Raw genomic sequence first — 19,555 nt, 5'->3', positions numbered from 1 at the left:
GCTTCCTCACTTTCATCTCCTACATTTTCCTCACTTTGTCTGTCACCATTTCTTCCCACCCTCTAATCTCCAACTTTGCAGAAATTGCATTTGCAACCGTACATCTTCCTTATTGTCGGTGGTTGTGTTGTGTGGACGAGGAGCTCGCACGTGTTGTGATTCTAAATGAACGGAAACCGATGTCATAAATCCGCCTGTCAGAGACCCAACAGAGGAGCAACTTCAAAGCTTCTCGTGGTATTGATGGCAAATTTAGTGCTGCACTCTGTCTGATGCGTTTGAATATTCAAACATGCGGGATTATGTTGATCGATGTGGACGAGTGCTGAAGGACGTCCTATAGGTTGGAGGGACGGGGTCCTCAGTGGGGAGGCAACAACGGCACCGAGAGCTCCCGTTGGGACACCCGCAATCACGGAGCCCCAGGCATGTGTCGGGGCTAACCAGAGGCGAATCATTGGTCAAGGACGTTGTGCAGCACTCAGGCACGTCAACATACAGGGTGTTGTTTAAGATTCTGAAGCGTGGTCTGTTTAATGTGTGACGATGTAAAGGCGAAGGCATGTAAATGAGGAGTTCCAGTGTGCGCATGTATGGATTGTTAGTATAATGACCCACTGCAGCGCCACGATTAGTTACGCAGTCTATCTGGTAAAGGCAGAGGCGACCGTGTGTGCGCCTTTGTGTTTCTTTTGTGTTGTCTGAATGCCTTTATGACACCACGCTGACTTCCGTGTGACTGTGCTGATAAGCGAGCAGACAGAAAAGACACCACAGTTTGTTCCGTCACGTCTTTTTTTTTTTTAAACTTTCCTGTTAGTTTATTTTTCAGTTGCTTAGAAAAACAAAACAAACAAGAACTCACAGATGACCCACTATTGCCAATCTAAAGCTCGTCTGCGCACCGACCGGCGCCTCGTATTTTTTCAATATTCATGACACTATGCAAATGAAGGTGCATCTCATTCAATCGTCGAGTGAGTCATGTGACCCGAGCAGAGGGGTCTAAGGGCACGCGGGGCGGGGAGGCTCCAAAGCCACAGACGAAGGGGGCAATCCCCACCTGCCCCGATCTGCTGTGAGTGAGCCGCTCTTTGCATAATGGACATTGACCGATGGGCTTTTTTTTTTCTTTTCACAAAGTAAATACCACACTTACACACTTGCCAGCAAGCTAGGTATCACTGTTTCAGATGTCTTGAAAACCCACCAGAAGAAAAAAATCATTTATATAGAAATGAGCTAAATATAATTTAAATAGAAACCTAGAAATGAAGTAAGGACAACAAAAGACATAAAAACAATAACCACTTCTTAAGCAGACACACATACAGATGATTAGGTTGCACCTCCAAAAACATGTTTGAGCTTTAAATCACCATCTCATCTAACTAATCTTCTGGGGTGTGTTACTACCACACAAGATCTTAAAATTCTTGATGCAAGACACAGAAAATAATATAAAAACACTTACAACTGCCCACAGAGATTCAGTGGGGAACTAAGTATATGTATGCATGTGCATATGTGCATGTATGTATGCATGTATGTGTGTGTGACTGCTCCCAAGCAAAGAGCTAGTTCCTTATAGAAATGCATGGGAAGTCCAACTTCTAGCCATGCGACCACAGTCTTCCTATGTGTAACATCTCTGTTGCACTATTCCCCTCTATTTCAGTGTTTTTAAATACTTGTAAATATACTGTATGCAGACTATATATAGAGCCCATTTACAAATGGTACATGATTGGCTTGGTACGTCAATATCATAGTACACACGTTAGCTGGAATAAGGGTCACATATGACTAGCTAATATGAGGTCAAACAATAAGATTTTTGTCTTTTCATCATTGTCATCTTCAAATACACAGGTTAATAGTTGTCATTTTCCTCAAAAACAAAGCATGATCAGATACAGTCGATATTAAACACTTGCAAAATGTCCACTGCAAAGAATGGCTTAAATAGGAGAAAACAGTAAAGAAGCATTTCGCTTCTGTTTCTCAGTGTGCCATGCTTTTTTTATGTTGTCACATCACTTCTTTGCTGTTTCAATTTGTTTTGTTTTTTTCCTTCAGCAACAGAACAATGTGATAAAGTCCAACCGTTTAGTCCTCAGCATGCTCTCTGTAGCCACTGGCCTTGCAGGCCCTGAAACAAGAGAGCTTCTATAAAAAAAAGGATAATTGACAAGGCCACTAGTCCTTTAAAACATCCTAAACTCCCTCACTATGCTCAACCCATTACTCTCACTACTAAGATTTAATATTAATCCACAAGCACTGAGTCAAATTCAAATTTTTCCTATTTTTCTTTTTGAATTTTTAAAGCAAATCGCCTCAAAACAGTGCAAAACTAATCAAATCTGTGCAATAAGGCCTACCACTATAATATCTCATACATACGTGTTACCATAAAAACGAGACTTCAAAATGAAACATCAATAATAAAAACAATAAATGATTTAAAAAATATATAATAATATCAATGATGTGGTTAACAAAGCATAGACATGCACGGCTTAACGGAGGAGAAGAGACATTCCCCTGCAAGACAAAAACAAAAGAATTACCAGACAGCAGTGTCTGCTTTAATTTTCTAATGCTGCCCCCCCACCACTGCAGTATTTCTCCTGCTTGTATTGGAAACACTGGCCTGAGCTCGGGGAGCTTGGAGCTGGGGTGCCAACGGGGTGTGTTAGGAGTGTGTCGTCTCACAGGGGCTCAAGCAGCCATCTGCCACCCTACTCTAGCCAGCCTGATCCTTATCCTCAGCCCAGCCCGGCCCAGCAGGCCCGCTGTCTCATCCCCTCAAAAAGGCTTCCTGCTGTGGGGGGTGTAGTTGGGGAGACAAAGGCGGGGAGGAGCTGTGGGAGCTGGGGAGCTCCACAGCGAGGCCCTTTGACCTGGTCCCTGGCCCGGCGGGGCAGACGGCCCAGACAGACAGCACCGTGTCTACTCCCTGCCTCTGCCTCCTCCTCCTCCTCCTCCTCCTCCTCCTCCTCCTCCTCCTCCTCCTCCTCTTTTATCAGCCACACAGACCCCAGGGGCTGACGGAGAGACAGAAGGGGGGAGGGAGGAGAAAGAGACAGAAAGAGGGGAGGGTGGTTTGGCAAATGAACACAATGAAGAGACTGACACAGACCACCCTGACCCCCACCCACCCAGCCACCCCTGCCCTTCTCTATTCATCTTTGGGTACAGATCTCTCTATTCCCCACGGACAGGCTGCTGCCCTCTCCTCCTCTCCCCTGCATGACCCCTCTCTTGTCTGATGCCTCCTTTATCCCCCACTAGCCACAGCCAGGCGAGACTCTGTGTGGCCAAGCATGCCCCTACCGGCCACGTATCTCCTACTGTTTTCTCAAACGTGTGTCAAATGCGCCACATGTAGTGTTGAAGCCTTGATACCTGTTTGGTGGCTCGTGTGCGGTTTGTTTGCGGCAGTGGTCACCTATCTTGGAGTAATTGTGGAATTTACAGTTAAGCTCATTACCCATTCTTTAATTTTAGGCAAGAGGGTGATGGTATCGTAATTAAAAAGTAGAAAACATCTTCTTGGGGCATCCGGGGGGGGGGGGGGGGGCTTGTCTTCTCTACTCCTGGAACCTAGGCAGTGGTGGTGAGCTTTTGGATGGTACGGTTGTAGTATTGGGTGGTGAGGGCCTCCAGGGGGCTCCAGCGGTGTGCATGCAGCTCGATGACCTCCATGAGCAGAGAGCGAGTCAGCTGAGATTCGGCCGGACAAAGCATCTTGTCCCTGACAGCCGCTAAGAGCTCCGTCATCATCTCGGGGAGCTGCTCCTCCAGGAGACGCCCAGCGCTCTGCAACTGGTGGAGAGAAAAGGAGACACAAGCGGGGAGGAGGTCAGGGAAAGTGTGTGTCTCTTACTGAAAGCAAGACAGAGTGTCTGGCACCTTGTTATTGTGGATGTAGTCAGACAGCAGAGCTTCACACACCCTCAGGCAATAAAGCTTTGTGTGTGTGTGTGTGTGTGTGTGTGTGTGTGTGTGTGTGTGTGTGTGTGTGTGTGTGTGTGAGCCTGCCAGTAAGTCATCCAGATTGCAGAGATTGCGCTTGTGAGCATCTGGGAAGTGTTAACCAATCACAGCTTACCTGCCTTTACTCTTTCTGTTCTTTTATGTGTAGTCTTGTTTTGTGCTACTAAAAGGGCAATTCTGGTTTATTTCAACTTAGTGTAATTCCCATTCATGTGGCCATTGTAGTTCAGTGGGTGAGGCTAGCTTTGCACGCTCTAGTGTAAAGAGTTGGGGGTCAGCTAGCCACTATCCCTTGATAAAGATCTCTAATAAAGTTGGCAAAATGATTGTTATTCGTGGCAGATTTCTGTTTAGTTTAGGGCAGAAAAAAAATGTTTAAAATTATTCGCACAGAAAGGCGATAATTCAAGATAAACACTCCTGGGGAACAGCCCAATAGTCTCCCCCTGCTGGCCATCAGAAAGAATGCAGGCTTAAGTCACTTCTGCAGTGGTTTCAGTTTTGACCCTGGGGATGAATTCATTGTGCACAACCCTGTGAATGTTGAAGAAGACGATGAGCTTTGTGCGCTCCTGACCTGACGCACCTTCTTCCGGTCTTGAAAGCTGCATGTTGGGTCATTCCAATTTTACACAAGAGTCTCACAGACTTCGATTTAGCGCTGCTTCAGCAGGTACATTATGAAATTGCAAAGGCACATTGGCAACTGTTCACAAACACGTCACAGATCCCAATGTTGATCGCTCACCTTCATGCAGAATCCTGACTCATGAGTCACGGCTTGTACCTGCTGCACTATGCTGCACATCATTTGTACACAACAGGAGGAGAATCAGAACTTTTTGATCGCCCTCTGTACTTGTCTATGTTTACGGGGTCTAATTTGACTTTTGAGGACAATCTTGCAGAGTGAAGAAATTTTAGACAATCCTTAAAGGGCTTTTTGAGGGTTAAGAGTTGGTGTGTAAGGCCTGTGTGTGTGTGTGTGTGTGTGTGTGTGTGTGTGTTCCGTACCTCCATGGAGCAACAGAGGACTGCATCTTCCTTTACGTCTGATGACTCGAGCAACTACACAGGACAAAAACAGACACTACATGACTATACTGAGACACCAAAGTGCTGCTCAAAACAGCATGAAACAAGAGAAATCCAAATGCAGCAACATCAAGAAGTCAAGCCTAGTGAGTGAGCAAAACCCAGCAGGCCAGAAGATATATAAATATATGTGTGTGGATTTAAACAACATGGACAGATTAGGCAAATGCAAGTGTTTGTGCGTCTTAATCAGTTCACAAGAAAAGGCAATAGAGAGACCTAATCCTGATAGTAAATATTTTCAGCATTAACATATTAAATCTTGGAAGACAACAGAGCAAGCTTTCAGCCTGGCAAGCTAGTAAACATCACACATCAAGGCCTGCTTTATGCACAATGTACATACACACTGTAAACACACAGTGTAGCCAAAGACAAACAGTGGAGCTGGTAAACATGCTAGCTGGCTGTCCCCCACACTGGCCCCATGCACAGATGGGCATACAACTGGCACTTTCAAACAATGCAGGGAGGAATGGTGACAAAGAGAGGCAGAACAACACAGAGCCTAAACTCTGAGCATCTAGTGTCAGATTACAGCCAAAAGGAGTTTGGTTAGATACTGTTTTTGTAGCTCCAAGACTGCTTTACTCCTCACAAACTGTTCACAAAGTGCTGCTTTGATTAACTTGAAGGAGGGAAGGAAGTAACTGGGAGGAAGCTGGATGTGTTTTCAAAATGAGGAAAATGAAGTATAGGGTACAAAAATATGAGAAGTTTCAATGAATACACAGGAAATCTCTGTGTTTAGGAGAAGGATCAGTAATAGGAATGTCTTAAATCTGCATTTTTTATAATAGTGTATAAAAATAGCAAACCAACAGGCAGTTGTCATGTGAATCTGCAGCTCCCTTCTGCGTTACTTAGAGCGTCGGTTCACAACTTAATGCTGTTGGGTCACTTGTACTGCTGTCATAATGCTGTTTTCAGTTGAATCTGTATCAGAAAGCTATAAAACCCATTGTCCACTACCAGTTAAGCTCCAAACAGCAGACAGACACAATTACCAACTAACTGGTGAACACAGTGGGGCATTTAGCTGCTAAATTCAGATAGTGTTCTCAGGAGTAGGTAGGTAGAGACCAAAAACAGAGTTAAAAGAGAGTGAATATTTGACTTATATTCACCAAACTGACTCCAAATGTATGCTAATGTTTCTTTCAGTAATAATGTGAAAACAGACAACTGTTTGCTAATATTTTCACTGTATTAGCTTAAAAAGTGTTCATTTGTCAATAGTCATGCCATTACATACATTCGTGTGCATTTTGAGGAATCGCATGAGAACATATCGTCGCCTATACTACCACCTTCTGACGACACTATGCAGCTTAATTTACATACTCCAAAGTAGTCAATGAAAACAAAGCGAAATAGTCTTTTTTATTATTATTATTCCTTTTCTACAGTTTACTTCAATTTTGCTTGACAACGATTTACAAATACGGCTAAGGTTGTTTACAACTTGCTTTTGCTACGCCAGAGTTAGCGAAAACAATAATCAAAACAATTAAACTAAAGAATCACAAAAGCATTTTTGTTGGCATGATATGGAGGTGCTTCTGCTTCGTCTCCAGCCAGTTGATGGAGCCTACCTGCTGTATACACAGAAGCAAAATATTTTTTTCACTTGAGCACAAAGAAGACAAACTAAAGCATGTTTAAAGCCTGCTTTGATAAAAACACTGTCGTAAAAATGTCTTCGCAAGTGAAAATGAACCAAGAATCACCTCCATCTGATGCTGCGATCAACGTTCAGTATGCTGGCCTCTTATTTCCACACTGTAAGCTTAATGGTATTCCACCTATCATTCAGGGCCAGCAGTTGCACAGACGTCAGTCCCTCAGTATGCTTAGACGGGCGTGGTGACAATGTGGCTGTTTGATGTGGGAACTCAAGTCCCGTCGTTTCCAGAGTAGAAGAACTATGTGACAAGCAGGATTAGCTCATAATGAGTTCTCTGGGGAGCCGAGGGTGAAGTTTTACTCAATACATTTAAAATGGTCTAATCTATACTCATCTATCATCAGCTCTCCTCTCCACTGCAACAGCTTTTTCTTCTCTGTCTCTCCACTGCATTAGCTCTCCTCTGTAGCTGCTGCACCATAACTTGCATTCCATCTCTCCACATTACCTTTGTTTTTAAGTAGAAAAGGAACAGCTGCAGAAAAAATGGTTTCTGTGAGAATGCTCAACGTGCCATCTCTCCTGCTAAAGCTGAACACAGTCAGATGTCTGCTTCGTTACATCATCAATAGAAGAAATCTCGCAGCACTGGGTAACCTCGGGATTCTGTGTGATTTCCATTTACAGTATTTTCATTCAAAAGACATTTGATCAGGAACATAAAAAGCAACAAAAACTAGGACAGCTGTGATCCTCTCGTAGAGCCAAATGAAAGGAATGCATCCAACGACAACACCTCCAGTGACTCAGGGAACTCAACATGAGACACATCCTCATTCATGTAAATTTTCTTTCAAGGCTTTATGTGTTTGACCTCATTTCTCAAACACATCTGTTAGCCTATGGTGAAACCTGTCATCTTATCTTTGACGGCAAAAAAAAAGAAGTATGAACCTGCCCCGAGAGGAACGCAAGAATCATCACGGCACGAATGACACAGTGTACTCAAAGTCAAAATTCACCTTTAACTGTGTTTCCAGTAGTTGCATAGCAACAGCACGTACAGGACCAGCTCTTCCTGTAGCTACAGTACATAACATTACTACACTTGTGTTGCATCAGATCTGTACTTTACTAACTACTAAACAAAAAGGCCTGTAAACAAAACAAGATCTGAAATATACTTGACTGTGATGGCCCATGCTGACTTTTAAGAGGGATACCAAGGCACCATATAAATAGCTCCTGATGTCACCACTAGGCACAGCGTACAGTATGTGCATGCTTTCTGGAGTGTGCAACTGCAAACCAATATCCTGATGACGGCTTCTGTGGGCCACATGCAAGTCATTTGCTTCAATAAAAGATACGTGTTACATGTTGCTTCAAGTTACCTGCCACCTGCCCTCAGATTGACCAGAACTTTTAGATTGGATGGGACTCATTAGTTCCCTTATCTTTTATTTTTTGGTAAGGTATGATAAAAAGAATCTCCTTTTTTAAAAAAATGTATTTACCCCGTGCAACTTGGTATAGGATACTACGATTTTCACTGGGGTCTGGGTAAATACTGAACCTATGTAACCACGGTAACATGCTGAAACAGGAGCAATTAAAAACAGGGAAATTTTCATCTTTCGACATTTTGGACAAAACTATCTTTTAAAAGTGCCCTTCTGCATGCACACAGTTGTCCATTATCAAATTTATTTAAATCTGCAGATTGTTCCAAGTACCTGTACTGCCTAGCAGCAACTTCACTGTTTCAGTTTACTCTCTTAGCATTGTTTTTTCAGCTGCAGCAGGCAGCTAAAGAACCGTGATAAACCCACTGTAAACTACCTGCTCAACATCAAACAGCAGACAAAAGCTGTTTTTCTACTGTAGGAGCTTTCCCTGGGGGCTAGGAACCTCTGGAGGAACTCACAGGGTTTCCCCCGCAGGGACCAGGATCTAAATAAAGTTCCCAGGGAACTATTTTACCCCCCATAAAGTCCCTACTTAGAGGAAAGTATTTTTCAAAAGTACAGAAACTTTAGGGGTTGGACCTTGCAACACTGAACATTTCTGATTGGTCAAGTACTGACTGCATTTTATTTCCTTCACCATTATTTAAAAAAAAAATCTGGACCTGTGCATGACATGCAAAAATTATGAGGAAAAACAGCTGTCATTTTTCATATACCAGACTTTTTTTTTTTTTAATTCATTGATTGAATCGCAGATAAACAACACTCCGAAGGAACCTTTTAGTTGCTTGAAGGACGTTTCAGGCACTGAAAGAGGAAAAACGGCTAAAGTTGGTAACTATTCTGTGAACTTAATGGAGCATTTTGCAACTAAGTAAGAGTCACACATTTCTTAATTGGTGGAGACCCAAAACAGAGCTATAGAGGAGAGAAAGTACTGGATTTTGAGTCACAAACATGAATGGAAATTAAGTGTGTAAATACAGAAATGTTTGAAGACATGCACATGACAAAAAAAAAAAAAATGTTGGCCAGTGACCACATTGTGTAACAGACTACGTTATAATTCACTGTAAGGTGTGCCTCAATGCAAACTTAGCTGAATATTATGTATGTTATTTGTAACATTAAAAAAATATAGTGGGTTGTGTGGGAAAGCTCTTCCATTAGAAGACTGCAACTCTAAGCGCATGTCAGGCATGAATGGATGAGATCACTGCTAATTATCCTGCCCTGTCTAAACATACAGCTGTCATTTATACCAAAACACACTTGCTGACACCTCAGTTGTTACCTAATCCTGTTCTGCAGGCTACATCTATAGAAGACAGCCGCTGCGTACACACAAGTGCAGGCACATATGCTTGCATATGCAAATGCAAACACACACGCACGCACGCACGCACGCACGCACGCACGCACGCACGCACGCACGCACGCACGCACGCACGCACGCACGCACGCACGCACACACACACACACACACACACACACACCCCGACACGGAGCAGCGTGCACATTATGGCACATAGCTTGTAGCTGGAATCTGACAATGTAACAAGAGGATAGTCAAAACAGCAGACAGATCAAAGTCAGGAACAATGGCTCTGGGAAATAGAGACTGTCAAATGAGCACATGGGCTCGCAACTGCACACGTAAAATCCTATAAATATTTTGACGTTCACATGCACAGTCAGTCGGCTACATATGGGACTGCTGATGCTGGAATACGGAGGTGTGTTTGTGTATATTTCGGACTTGTTACTCCACACCCTTGTACATGCTGCCGAACCTTTTAACAAGCCGAGATAATGCCCTGGGCATACCCTCAGACAGGGTGTGGATGACATTAGCTGTGTGTGCGATTGTTGTGTTTGTTAACGAGACGCTGGGTGTGTGATAAGTGCCAGACTGACAGAGGTGTGGACACGGCTGGTAAAACTTGCTGGCACGTGCCTCAACACCTGCCATCATTGCTTCCTCTCGCTCAAGCTACGTATTAAAAGCAATTTTCACTCCCGGATTTCTTTTATTCCTTGTCTTCTTTCTTTTCTTTGCTACCTGTCATGCCATGAGTAAACTTCCTCTGTGTTAACCGTCAACCTGACCACAGTCTCCTGCGCTTCCTCTCACCTCCCTCCCCCCGACTCACTTCCCCTTTCAATATTCCATCTGTTGTTAACCACTTCTGTATCATGGTGCGTCTGCTGTGGCTGCCCTCTATGGTTTCCATGGCGACTGAGGGAGTGTGTGTAAGAGAGCATGACCAGCTGATGAGAAATGAACCTGGGGTCACCCATTTTCCTGGAACTGCTGGTTTCCAGACTCTTTGCACCACTAACCAAACCCCGCTGTGGTGTCTCGAGTCTAGACGAGGTCTGGCCAAAAACAAGAAACTCCGGCTTATTGCACATATCGAACTGAACACAACAGACATGCAGACGCAGCCGGACGTTTTCCTCTTACTGGAATATGTGGACGGTGTTGATCGATTGGCTATTGACATGCTTATTGACAAATAATAACTGGATACAGACCTCTCGTAAGCATGTGTAGATGGGACACACCAGCACCCTGAACGGCTCTCCAGAGCTGCTCCTCATGGTGCTGAACACCTCACACAAAAACGTGATGAAACCTAACCACCGCTCCACATCTGACTGCTGGAGCTCCTCACGACGGGAAAAGTCCCTCTGTGGAGGTGGAGATAAGAGGAAAAAAAAATACAACACATGCATAATTATTAGTCTGGAAATACACTGAAACATTACAGTCAGCTTTAGTAAATGTGTAATACAAGTTGGAAGTAGGCAGTGGGTAGGTGGATATTTAAGTGTTTCATAAATTCGTAAGCAGTGGTGGTAAACTATCTTTCCTGGCAGAACCATTAATCACCATTAACACTTTGCTTACTCTCTGATGGGAGTTTTTGTAGGTGGCACACATATTAACCATGCGCCCGAAGGTACTTGAAGCCAAAACGCAGTTGGAAAACACATTAAACAAATTCATGAATTTCTTTTATCAGCCAGAAGTAGGGGAGAGTATGTTAATTTGGTGTGAAAGTGAAGGGTACTGAACTGTGTCAGTGCTGTAAAAGTGTTGGGGTTAATATAGGTTAATGCTTAATGTGCACTTGTAAAGATGTTATTCAGCAGGTTAACCTGAAACTTTATTAACAGTCAGAGCGCCTCGCTCCGCTTCTCACATTGTTCCCCGAGTGTACAGCAGGTTAGGACTGAAGTGAAGTGGAAACATGAGTGGTTTATATTCTCACAGATTTGTACATCTACACTGAACACTTGCGTGTACACAGACATACACAGGTTGTGCAGCCTTGAAAATGTCTGACCGAAAACTCACTTCCCTGTCATAAACAAACATGCTCAAAACCACCGCACATCTCCAAAGATGTAGACACTTGAGCAGCAAGCGGCTAATTGTTGAAGAAAAATACAAGGATAAAGATGGTGTCAACAACATTCATTTTTCTCGTCGTGTTAAAGAAAAGAGCGTCTCTCGCAGGTGAAAGACTGGCTATGTTTAAGTGTAGCAACAACAAACCCTGATGCCTCACCTTTAATAAGCAGAGCAGTCACACACTAATTGCCCCCATATTGAGATCCAGGGGTCTGGAAGCAACATCGTTAATGAAGACCTTCATGAGCCCACTTATAACATTTAGAATGTTTCAAAGCAAGAAAGCCAAAATGTCAAAGACAAGGAGGGGGCCTGAGCTGGCTGGGAAGTGGATACTAAAGTGAGAAATAAAAGAAGAGAAGGGACCACACAGCTGTGATAAAGAGGGAGTGAATATGAAGTGGAGAAGGGGCTAAAAGGATCAAGGCGGGATTCACAGCTGCTGGGTCTGGGATAAAGATCTCAACATCTAAAGAAAGAGGTGTTTAAGTGGGAAAACACAAAAACACAAGGGAGGAGATAAAAGATAATTCTAGGAGTCTGGTAGAAAAGAGCAACTGCAGGAGAAGACAACAGAGGTAAAAGTGAGGGGAAGGAAAGGAAGGAAGGAAGCACAGCGAGGCAGCAGGTGGGTTAACATTTAGACCTCGAATGTCATCTGATGACAACGTGCATGTACTTTTGTCTTTGTTTGCCTGCTTCTGGACTCCCTGCTGCTCTGGTGAGGCTGTCTGACTCCTGGGATGGAGTGAAGGAGCGAAGGGGGAAAGGGAGGAGCGTGGTTACAGTGAGAGGGGGATATGGAAACTGTACAGGGAGAAGCAGCGAGGCACTGGCCCGTGTCGTTCTGGGTGAGGGGAGGCGATAAGACGGGGGAGCACGAGAATAGAGAGCTCATGAGGGAGGTGAAGGGGGAGAGGACGGGAGTGAGAGGCAGTGAAATAAGTAACGGCTGAGAGGACGTTTTCATCACGGGTGCAAGACTGGAACTGTGCAGTTAAGTGAAGGGATGGAGGGTGAAGGGGGAACGGGTCTCTCTCTCCCCTGGGTGTTTAGATTAGCTGCTTTGCCCGTTGACATTTACAGCGTCTCACACACAGTTGGCTTCCACCTGAAAGTTCTTATAAACCAAGCTTGAATGCAGCTGCTGAAATTACAGAGAGAACTGTGTAAAACCATAGAATTTATAAAATAGTTTGCTAAATGACATCTACTGCTTTAGCAAGTGTGGATATTAGGGCAGGTACATAGGGTGTGGGCCTGTATGTGATAGTAGTTTTTTTCTAAATGGGCAAAATGACACCATTTATCAGAGCTTTACTCAAACTTGTCATGTGACTTTTGGTTTTGCTGGGAAAATGAAGCCCATCTAGGCTTAAGGTTGTGATTTTTTTTTTAATCCAAATCCGTTATTTCTTAATGTCTCATTTTCAATTTTGCAATAACCAGATTATGTAAAAAAAACAAAAGATCCTGCTCCTCTGGGCGAAACCACAAAGCCACTAGTGACTCAGCTGTGGCCAAAAATCACATTTTAGGAACTAAGGTAAACTGCAGGTTTATATAGTCAGGACAGCAGACAGGAGACAAGGATGGAAACAACAATGGAAGTAGTAAAATATCTACAGTGTGTAGCGCTAACATTTTTTAATATTAGTAACATCTGTGGGCAGTTGTAAAACTAATTCCAGCTTTTAAAAAATTTTGTTACACAAATAATCCAACCCAAAAAGTAAAAGTTAAATATAAACTGTTGTTTTTTCTTTGAATGATTTATGGCATGATGACTTTATTGTGCTGTACAAAAGACATTCTTGAGTTTCCTCATATGTGCAGGAACAAAAAAAATCCCCCCAAAATGCAAATGATCCAAAGGATTAAAGAAGTCAGTTGATTTTGTTAATCAATTAACTATTTAGTCAATAAAATTTTATAGAGTGGAAATCTCAATCTCCCAGGGCCCAAGGTGACATCTTCAAATTGACTGATGTGTCTAACAGTCTCATTCCAAGGATAATGTATCAAAAAAAACATAAGCAATAACAGAATAGTCAGTCTTTTTGCTTTATAAATGACCTAAACAGATTAATGTTAAAACTGTTACTGTATAGTTTTTTGCTAAGAGCCTACGTGTTTCAGGACTAATTGTGACTTCAACGTAAATCAGCTGTGAAAGACCTTTACAGGTGTAACGAGAGAGTCAATATTAAGCTTTAGTGGAGCCGACAAAATGAATTCAAAAAAATATTTGGAACACAGATACAGTTTTCAACCACAGAATAAATGCTCTGTCAGCTTATTATCAAGCCAGTCTCAACAGCAACAAAACTGTACTATAGGATTACTCTGATTTTTTTTACTTAAGTTCAAGTAGAACGCCTTTTGCAAGTCAGTCAGCGAGGACTTTGGTGATGAGTACAAACATGCAAGGCAAGTGCAAGAATGAATGAGATGGAAGGAAATACTGAAGAAAAGCTCAGTAAAGTTTGAAGATGCTGCTGCGAGAATTAACAGATTTTTTTAGCGTTCTCACCTGCAGCATGTTGAGCAGCAGCGATCTGAACTTGGTCCCCTCCACCATGAACAGGGCCATCTTGTCGCAGAGCTTGGCGGCCGTTGCTGCGAAGCTCCTGTCGGACACGGCCTTGGAGTAGATGGTGCTGACCACCTGAGCCAGGGTTTCCTCGTTCCGAGCCGAGCACTGCGCCTCCTCCATGAAGGAGGCCAGCTGCTGCTCCACCCCGCTGCTGTTGCTCCTCATGCTGTTGAGAAGGTCCACCAGCCGGTCCATGCTCTGTGATCCGGAGCCCGAGTTCTCCACACGCGCCTCCTCCTGAGGTGAGACATGGGATGAGGCACATGAGTGGCAGGTGACTGGCCGATATTGGATTTTTGGAGATGATACCAATTTTAGGGTTCTAGTATGTAACAGATATATTGGTAAAGGGCAATTCTAGGGTTATTGTCAATGCACTTTACAGCAACCTGTTTCCCAAACTTGTTAGCAACTTACTATGAAGACAGAGCTTGACTCACCACCACTGTCTGCTCAGCTGTGACACATACACTGCTACATGTGCTGCAGACAGTGCTGAGAGTATTGTAAACAATGGAGACCCTGATACTGATATATCCGAGCAGACCGATACTGGCTGATGATCTTGGTCAACTGATTTATTGGGTTGGACTCTGCTGCTGATGATACAAGATGTTTAGTTTAAGCAAACAGTACCATAAACTGAGTGTTTATAAGGAGAAATAAATTATGTCAGTTTGTCAGACTTGGTTTCAAATTTTATAAAGTGTAAATGTCATGGATTTAGTGCTACTTTTTATTCCTTGGGAAAGTCGCTTAAAAAAAAAAAAAAAGACATTAAAGTGCATACATTTGTAGTGAATTAAATGCAATTTTACTTCATTAATTTACTACAATATTATATAGTATAATACTTAAGTAAATTGCCACTGTTTACTAAGTTTTGGTCAAATATGCATTTATGCCATGAAAAAGTGGCCTTTTAACTATTTAGTCCTCTGTTCACTTGCTAATGAGTTTACTTGCACTCTGAACTGTTTTTGTCAAATTATGTTAGCTACTTTCTTATCTTTCAATGCACTTCCTGGTGCTCAGGAACTAATGGTTTCCAATGACTGTGCTTAAATGTGCAAAACAAATGACACTTTGCTTCATATTTACATGTAGTGCTCAGACAAAATATGTGGACAGCACATGACGCTAAGCCAGTGTTGTGGGATGTAATCAATATGCTAAAGTTTTGTAATTAGTTAGATATAACAAAAAAGATTGAACAGATGAAACAACCAAATTTACATGGATTCCGTAGTTATATACGCTGAAAGTTGAGCTGAATACCCTTCACTAACTCTGCAAGGTATGAAAAAATTAGGGCACAGCAATATAAGACATTAGTCGATCTGCTCAAATCAAGCAAAGATTGGCTCCTAGTCTGGATTCATTGATAAACTGGCATCACTAAGGATATGTTTATTAATTCCTGCCTCGCTCCCTGTTTGGAAGTCCTGTGCTGTCAAATCAATCCCCTCCTGGTGGTAATGAGTTAGCTGTAGAAAGAGGAAGCGGAGAGCAGTAACAGAGTTGGTCGACTCATCAGTTTAGTGCGCAGTGGAAAGCATCAAAAACTGTTAGGCTAATGCCGCTTTAGTTTCTTCACCTCCTTAGTGAGAACATGTACTCGCCTCCCTGCCAGTCTGGGTGTGTGTCAGCCTGAATGCTGAATAAATAAGTAGGCAAATGATTCAACCATGGTAGTGTGGGAAAAAGTGTGTCTGTCTGTGTGTATATTAACGACGGTTAATGTCTGTTTGTGAATGCAGTGGAAGTAATTATAAGACCAAATGGTGGTGTGTGTGTACACATACGCATCAATCCCGGTTGCCTTAATACTGACTGACAGGTACTAAGCAGCTTTTCGGTACCTTGTCCTTTAGTCTCCTCCTCAGCCTTTCCTTTGACGACTGCAGCAGGCTGATTTTGGGCTGCTCCGACTGGCCCTCGCTTGCCTTTCCACTTCGCGGCGGGTTGGGAGACTCCTTGTTAATTGTCAGGTCTGGGAAAACATTTGTACTGGGGACTGAGTCAGATTTGGGTGATTCATTGGGATTCTTACTGCTCCAGTCTTGAGGTGGTCTGATCTGCTCATCACCCAGTTTTACATTCTCAGTCTCTTTGTCTTTGGTTGTTCTTGGGGGTACTCCTTTATCACCTGAAGTGTTTGTCTGTCCATGTCCCTGACCTTTCTGATTGTGGTGCCAACGCCGGTTCTGGCTGTATCCGTGGTGTGGGGGTCCTCCTTGGCGCTGCCCATGTCCTCCTTGGTACTGGCGAGGCGGCCGACCAGCACTATTGTTTCTGTTATCTCCCAGTTCTGGAGACTGTTGCTGGGTTTGAGCCCTCTGCTGCTGCGGTGACTGTTGTAGTACCTGCTGAGGCTGGTTTTTACCTCCTCCGCCGCCTCCTCCTCCTCCCTGAGGCCGCTGCTGTCTCCTGGAACGAGAGAGCAGATTTCAGTTACCAGTTTCACTATGATTCAGGAGCACCTGACCTGTACCTTCAACTTATCTGTGCTCCTTACTCCTCATCTCACAGCGGTAGTCCTGTAAATGTTACTGTGACAAGTGAAAAACCAGATCAACAGACTATGTTATCATCTATGAACTACGAACTACAGAATCTAAAGTCCAGCCCCTGCTTACATGTGGATGCACAGTGTGTCTGTGTTTTCCTGTCCTGCATCGCTGTGTCGTTTTGGTGCACTGGCTCTGGGCTCGACAAGCCGCTGACATATGGTCCAGGGGATTAGTGACTCTGGCACCGAGGAGGCAACCTATCATCTGCCTCAGCCTGTGAACTTGCACAAACTCAACTAGCAGCAGCTAACTCACCTTTGTTCAGATGCACTCAACTCTACACACACAAGTGTTTTGACAGGCTGTGGAAAAAATAAATATAAGCCGATTTCAACAATATTGAATGTGCAAGCAAATAAAGATCAGTTAGTTGAACAGTTTGAATACATCCGGAAAGTCCATAGCTGGACTCGACTGTTAATCAGCATGTTTTAGCAGCCAGACATACCTTAAACTCATTACTTCTGATTTGGACCATTTTTAATATGAACATCTGACATTGTAACATTACATATATATGACAGAAAAGAATGTAATTTCTTTTCAGCAAAAAAAAGCATGAAATTCTGACATTTACACAACATATAGCATACACAAACATATTTTGTGTATGCTATATGGACGATATATGGACAACAGTGCTTTTCAATATAACAAAAGTTGTGTTTACATGCATACACAGTGACAGTACAGTGGGTCTCTTTGTAAGTTCAAGTAGTTAAACTGCACTGGAGCTCCTTGAAGTCTAATTCAAGCTTTTAAGACTTCCATTTTTTTAGAATAACATGGGCAAGGTTTCTTGAATAAACAGAAATTACAAAGAAGATGTTGACAAAAGCCAAATATGTGACCCCGTCAGGCTGTGTAAGCCTTGTAGGAGGCTGGATTGATGAGCACAGAAAGGTAACTTTCCTCAAGGGTTTCTCAATGCCAAGATTTCAGTGTGGGCTTTTTCATTCCTCACAAAATCTCCTCCTTTAAGTCTTTTTTTTATTATTATTTAGCATACCTTTAATAGGTTCATTTTCAAACTTTTTTTTTTTTTTAAGGATTGAATTAACCTGACATTGAAGCTACATGGAAAAAAAACATTCACTCCACCCCATATAGATTAATTCAAAAACATCCTTGGAAATGTTCTTTGCACTTAGAAAAAGTCTATATACACCGATCAGCCACAATGTTAAAATTATCTGTCTAATATTGCTGCGAAAACGGCTCTGACCTGTTGGGGCAAGGACTCCACAAGACCTCGGAAAGTTTCCTGTGGTGTCAAACACTAAGACATTAGCAGCAGATCCTGATTGAACAGTTTTCTTTGGCAGTTCTGTCTGTTGTTCTTCTCTGCTTTGACAATCTTTCACTGTTTTATCACTTTATTGCCCACTACGCCCTAAATCTTAAATCATTATCCGTTACTGTTTTCCAGACGCTGTTTCAGAGTAATATGTGGCTGATGAAGGAATCCTTTTGCTCGACGGGATTTAGATTTGGGGAATATGGAGACCTCAAAGTTTCTGGCATGTTCCTTAAACCATTCCTGAACGGTTTCTGCAGTGTGGCAGGATGTGCTATCCTCCTAAAAGAGGCTACTGCTTTCAGGGAATAGTGTTCCCATAAAGGGGTGTAGCTGTTTGGCAATAATGTTTAGGTAAGTGGCATGTATCAGTGCAACACCCACAAGAAGTCAAAGACCCAAGGTTTCGCAGCAGAACTTTGCCCTGAGCCTCACACTGCCTTTGCACAGGCTGTCCACATGATGTAAAATAAAACAACACTTCATCCATCGCTACACAGTTCAGTTTTGCCTCTCATGTGCACATTGCAGGCACTCTCAACAGTAGACAGTGGTCAGCAAGCTGTGATGCACTGTCTTCCAACACCTTTCTATCATTTTCAGCGGTTTGTGCTACAATAACACCAGCTGTCCATCCTCGGAACACTTTTGGTAGGTACCAACCACTGCGTACCAGGAACACCCCACAAAACCTGCTGTTTCTGAAATGATCTGCCCCAGCTGTGTGACCATGTCAGCGTGGCTCAGATTCTTACACTTGCCCCTTTTTTTCTGCTTCCAACACATAAACTTCAAGCCGTGACTGTTCCCTTGCTGCCTAATATATCCAACCCCTTGACCGATGCCAATGTAATGATAAAATCAATGTTATTCACTTCACTTACCAGTGGTTTTAACATGGTGGCTGATTAATGTGCTTTACACAGTGAGTGAACACAGTATAGAAACGCGTATATATTACGTTTACTGTGGTTTTCCTGTAAAGAACACTACTTTGTAAAGATTTACCTCTTATAAAATTTTCAGAATATATCCAATGTGGATAACAAATTAAACTAAAAACCCAGATAAATGAAAAGGAAATTGTATTCCATTTTGGCAAGGTCTGGATCATTGTGGTCACAGCAGATGATTAAAGAAGTAGAAGTGACGTCGTACAGCATGTCTTATCCAGAGCATGTGATGGGACTCTATGGTTTTGATATGTATGGAAATTATTTTAAACAATTACTGTGTAATTCTCAGCCATCAGATCTCAAACTAAGAACACCAGTGGAAGATTTTGGACTGTTGTGATAGACAGTAGCCTGGTTTTGGGCGTCGAATTGTTGCCCACATCTCTGACAGGATCAGCAATTCAAAACCTGGTGCTGTGGCCAGCGGCAAACATTTATCCTGGATGGAGAAACAGTGGACTGGTCCAAATATAGTGGTGATCAAAAATATTTACATTCATGAAAAACAGTGAGTGAAGA

The 19,555-nt window shown here is 42.9% G+C and overlaps 1 protein-coding gene across 4 annotated transcripts in view; it reads right to left on the bottom strand.

Moving 5' to 3' along the window:
- Positions 1-777: 777 nt before the first annotated feature.
- Positions 778-19,555, bottom strand: part of ctif (CBP80/20-dependent translation initiation factor) — a 64,396-nt gene continuing 45,618 nt past the window's right edge. For all 4 annotated transcript variants that reach the window (XM_023285606.3, XM_023285607.3, XM_035955218.2 and 1 more), the window contains 5 exons: positions 16,073-16,640; positions 14,148-14,447; positions 10,732-10,887; positions 5,017-5,070; positions 778-3,831 (listed from right to left, as the gene is read on the bottom strand). In XM_023285606.3, coding sequence (XP_023141374.2) covers positions 3,610-3,831; positions 5,017-5,070; positions 10,732-10,887; positions 14,148-14,447; positions 16,073-16,640 — 1,300 coding nt within the window. In that variant the 3' untranslated portion in view covers positions 778-3,609. The remainder of the gene's footprint in view (positions 3,832-5,016; positions 5,071-10,731; positions 10,888-14,147; positions 14,448-16,072; positions 16,641-19,555) is intronic.

The sequence above is a fragment of the Amphiprion ocellaris genome, chromosome 17 (genome assembly GCF_022539595.1).
Source record: "Amphiprion ocellaris isolate individual 3 ecotype Okinawa chromosome 17, ASM2253959v1, whole genome shotgun sequence".
NCBI classification, from domain to species: Eukaryota; Metazoa; Chordata; class Actinopteri; family Pomacentridae; genus Amphiprion; species Amphiprion ocellaris.
The sequence above is the reverse complement of the archived record's forward strand: the minus strand, read 5'-3'. Positions and strand labels throughout refer to the sequence as shown.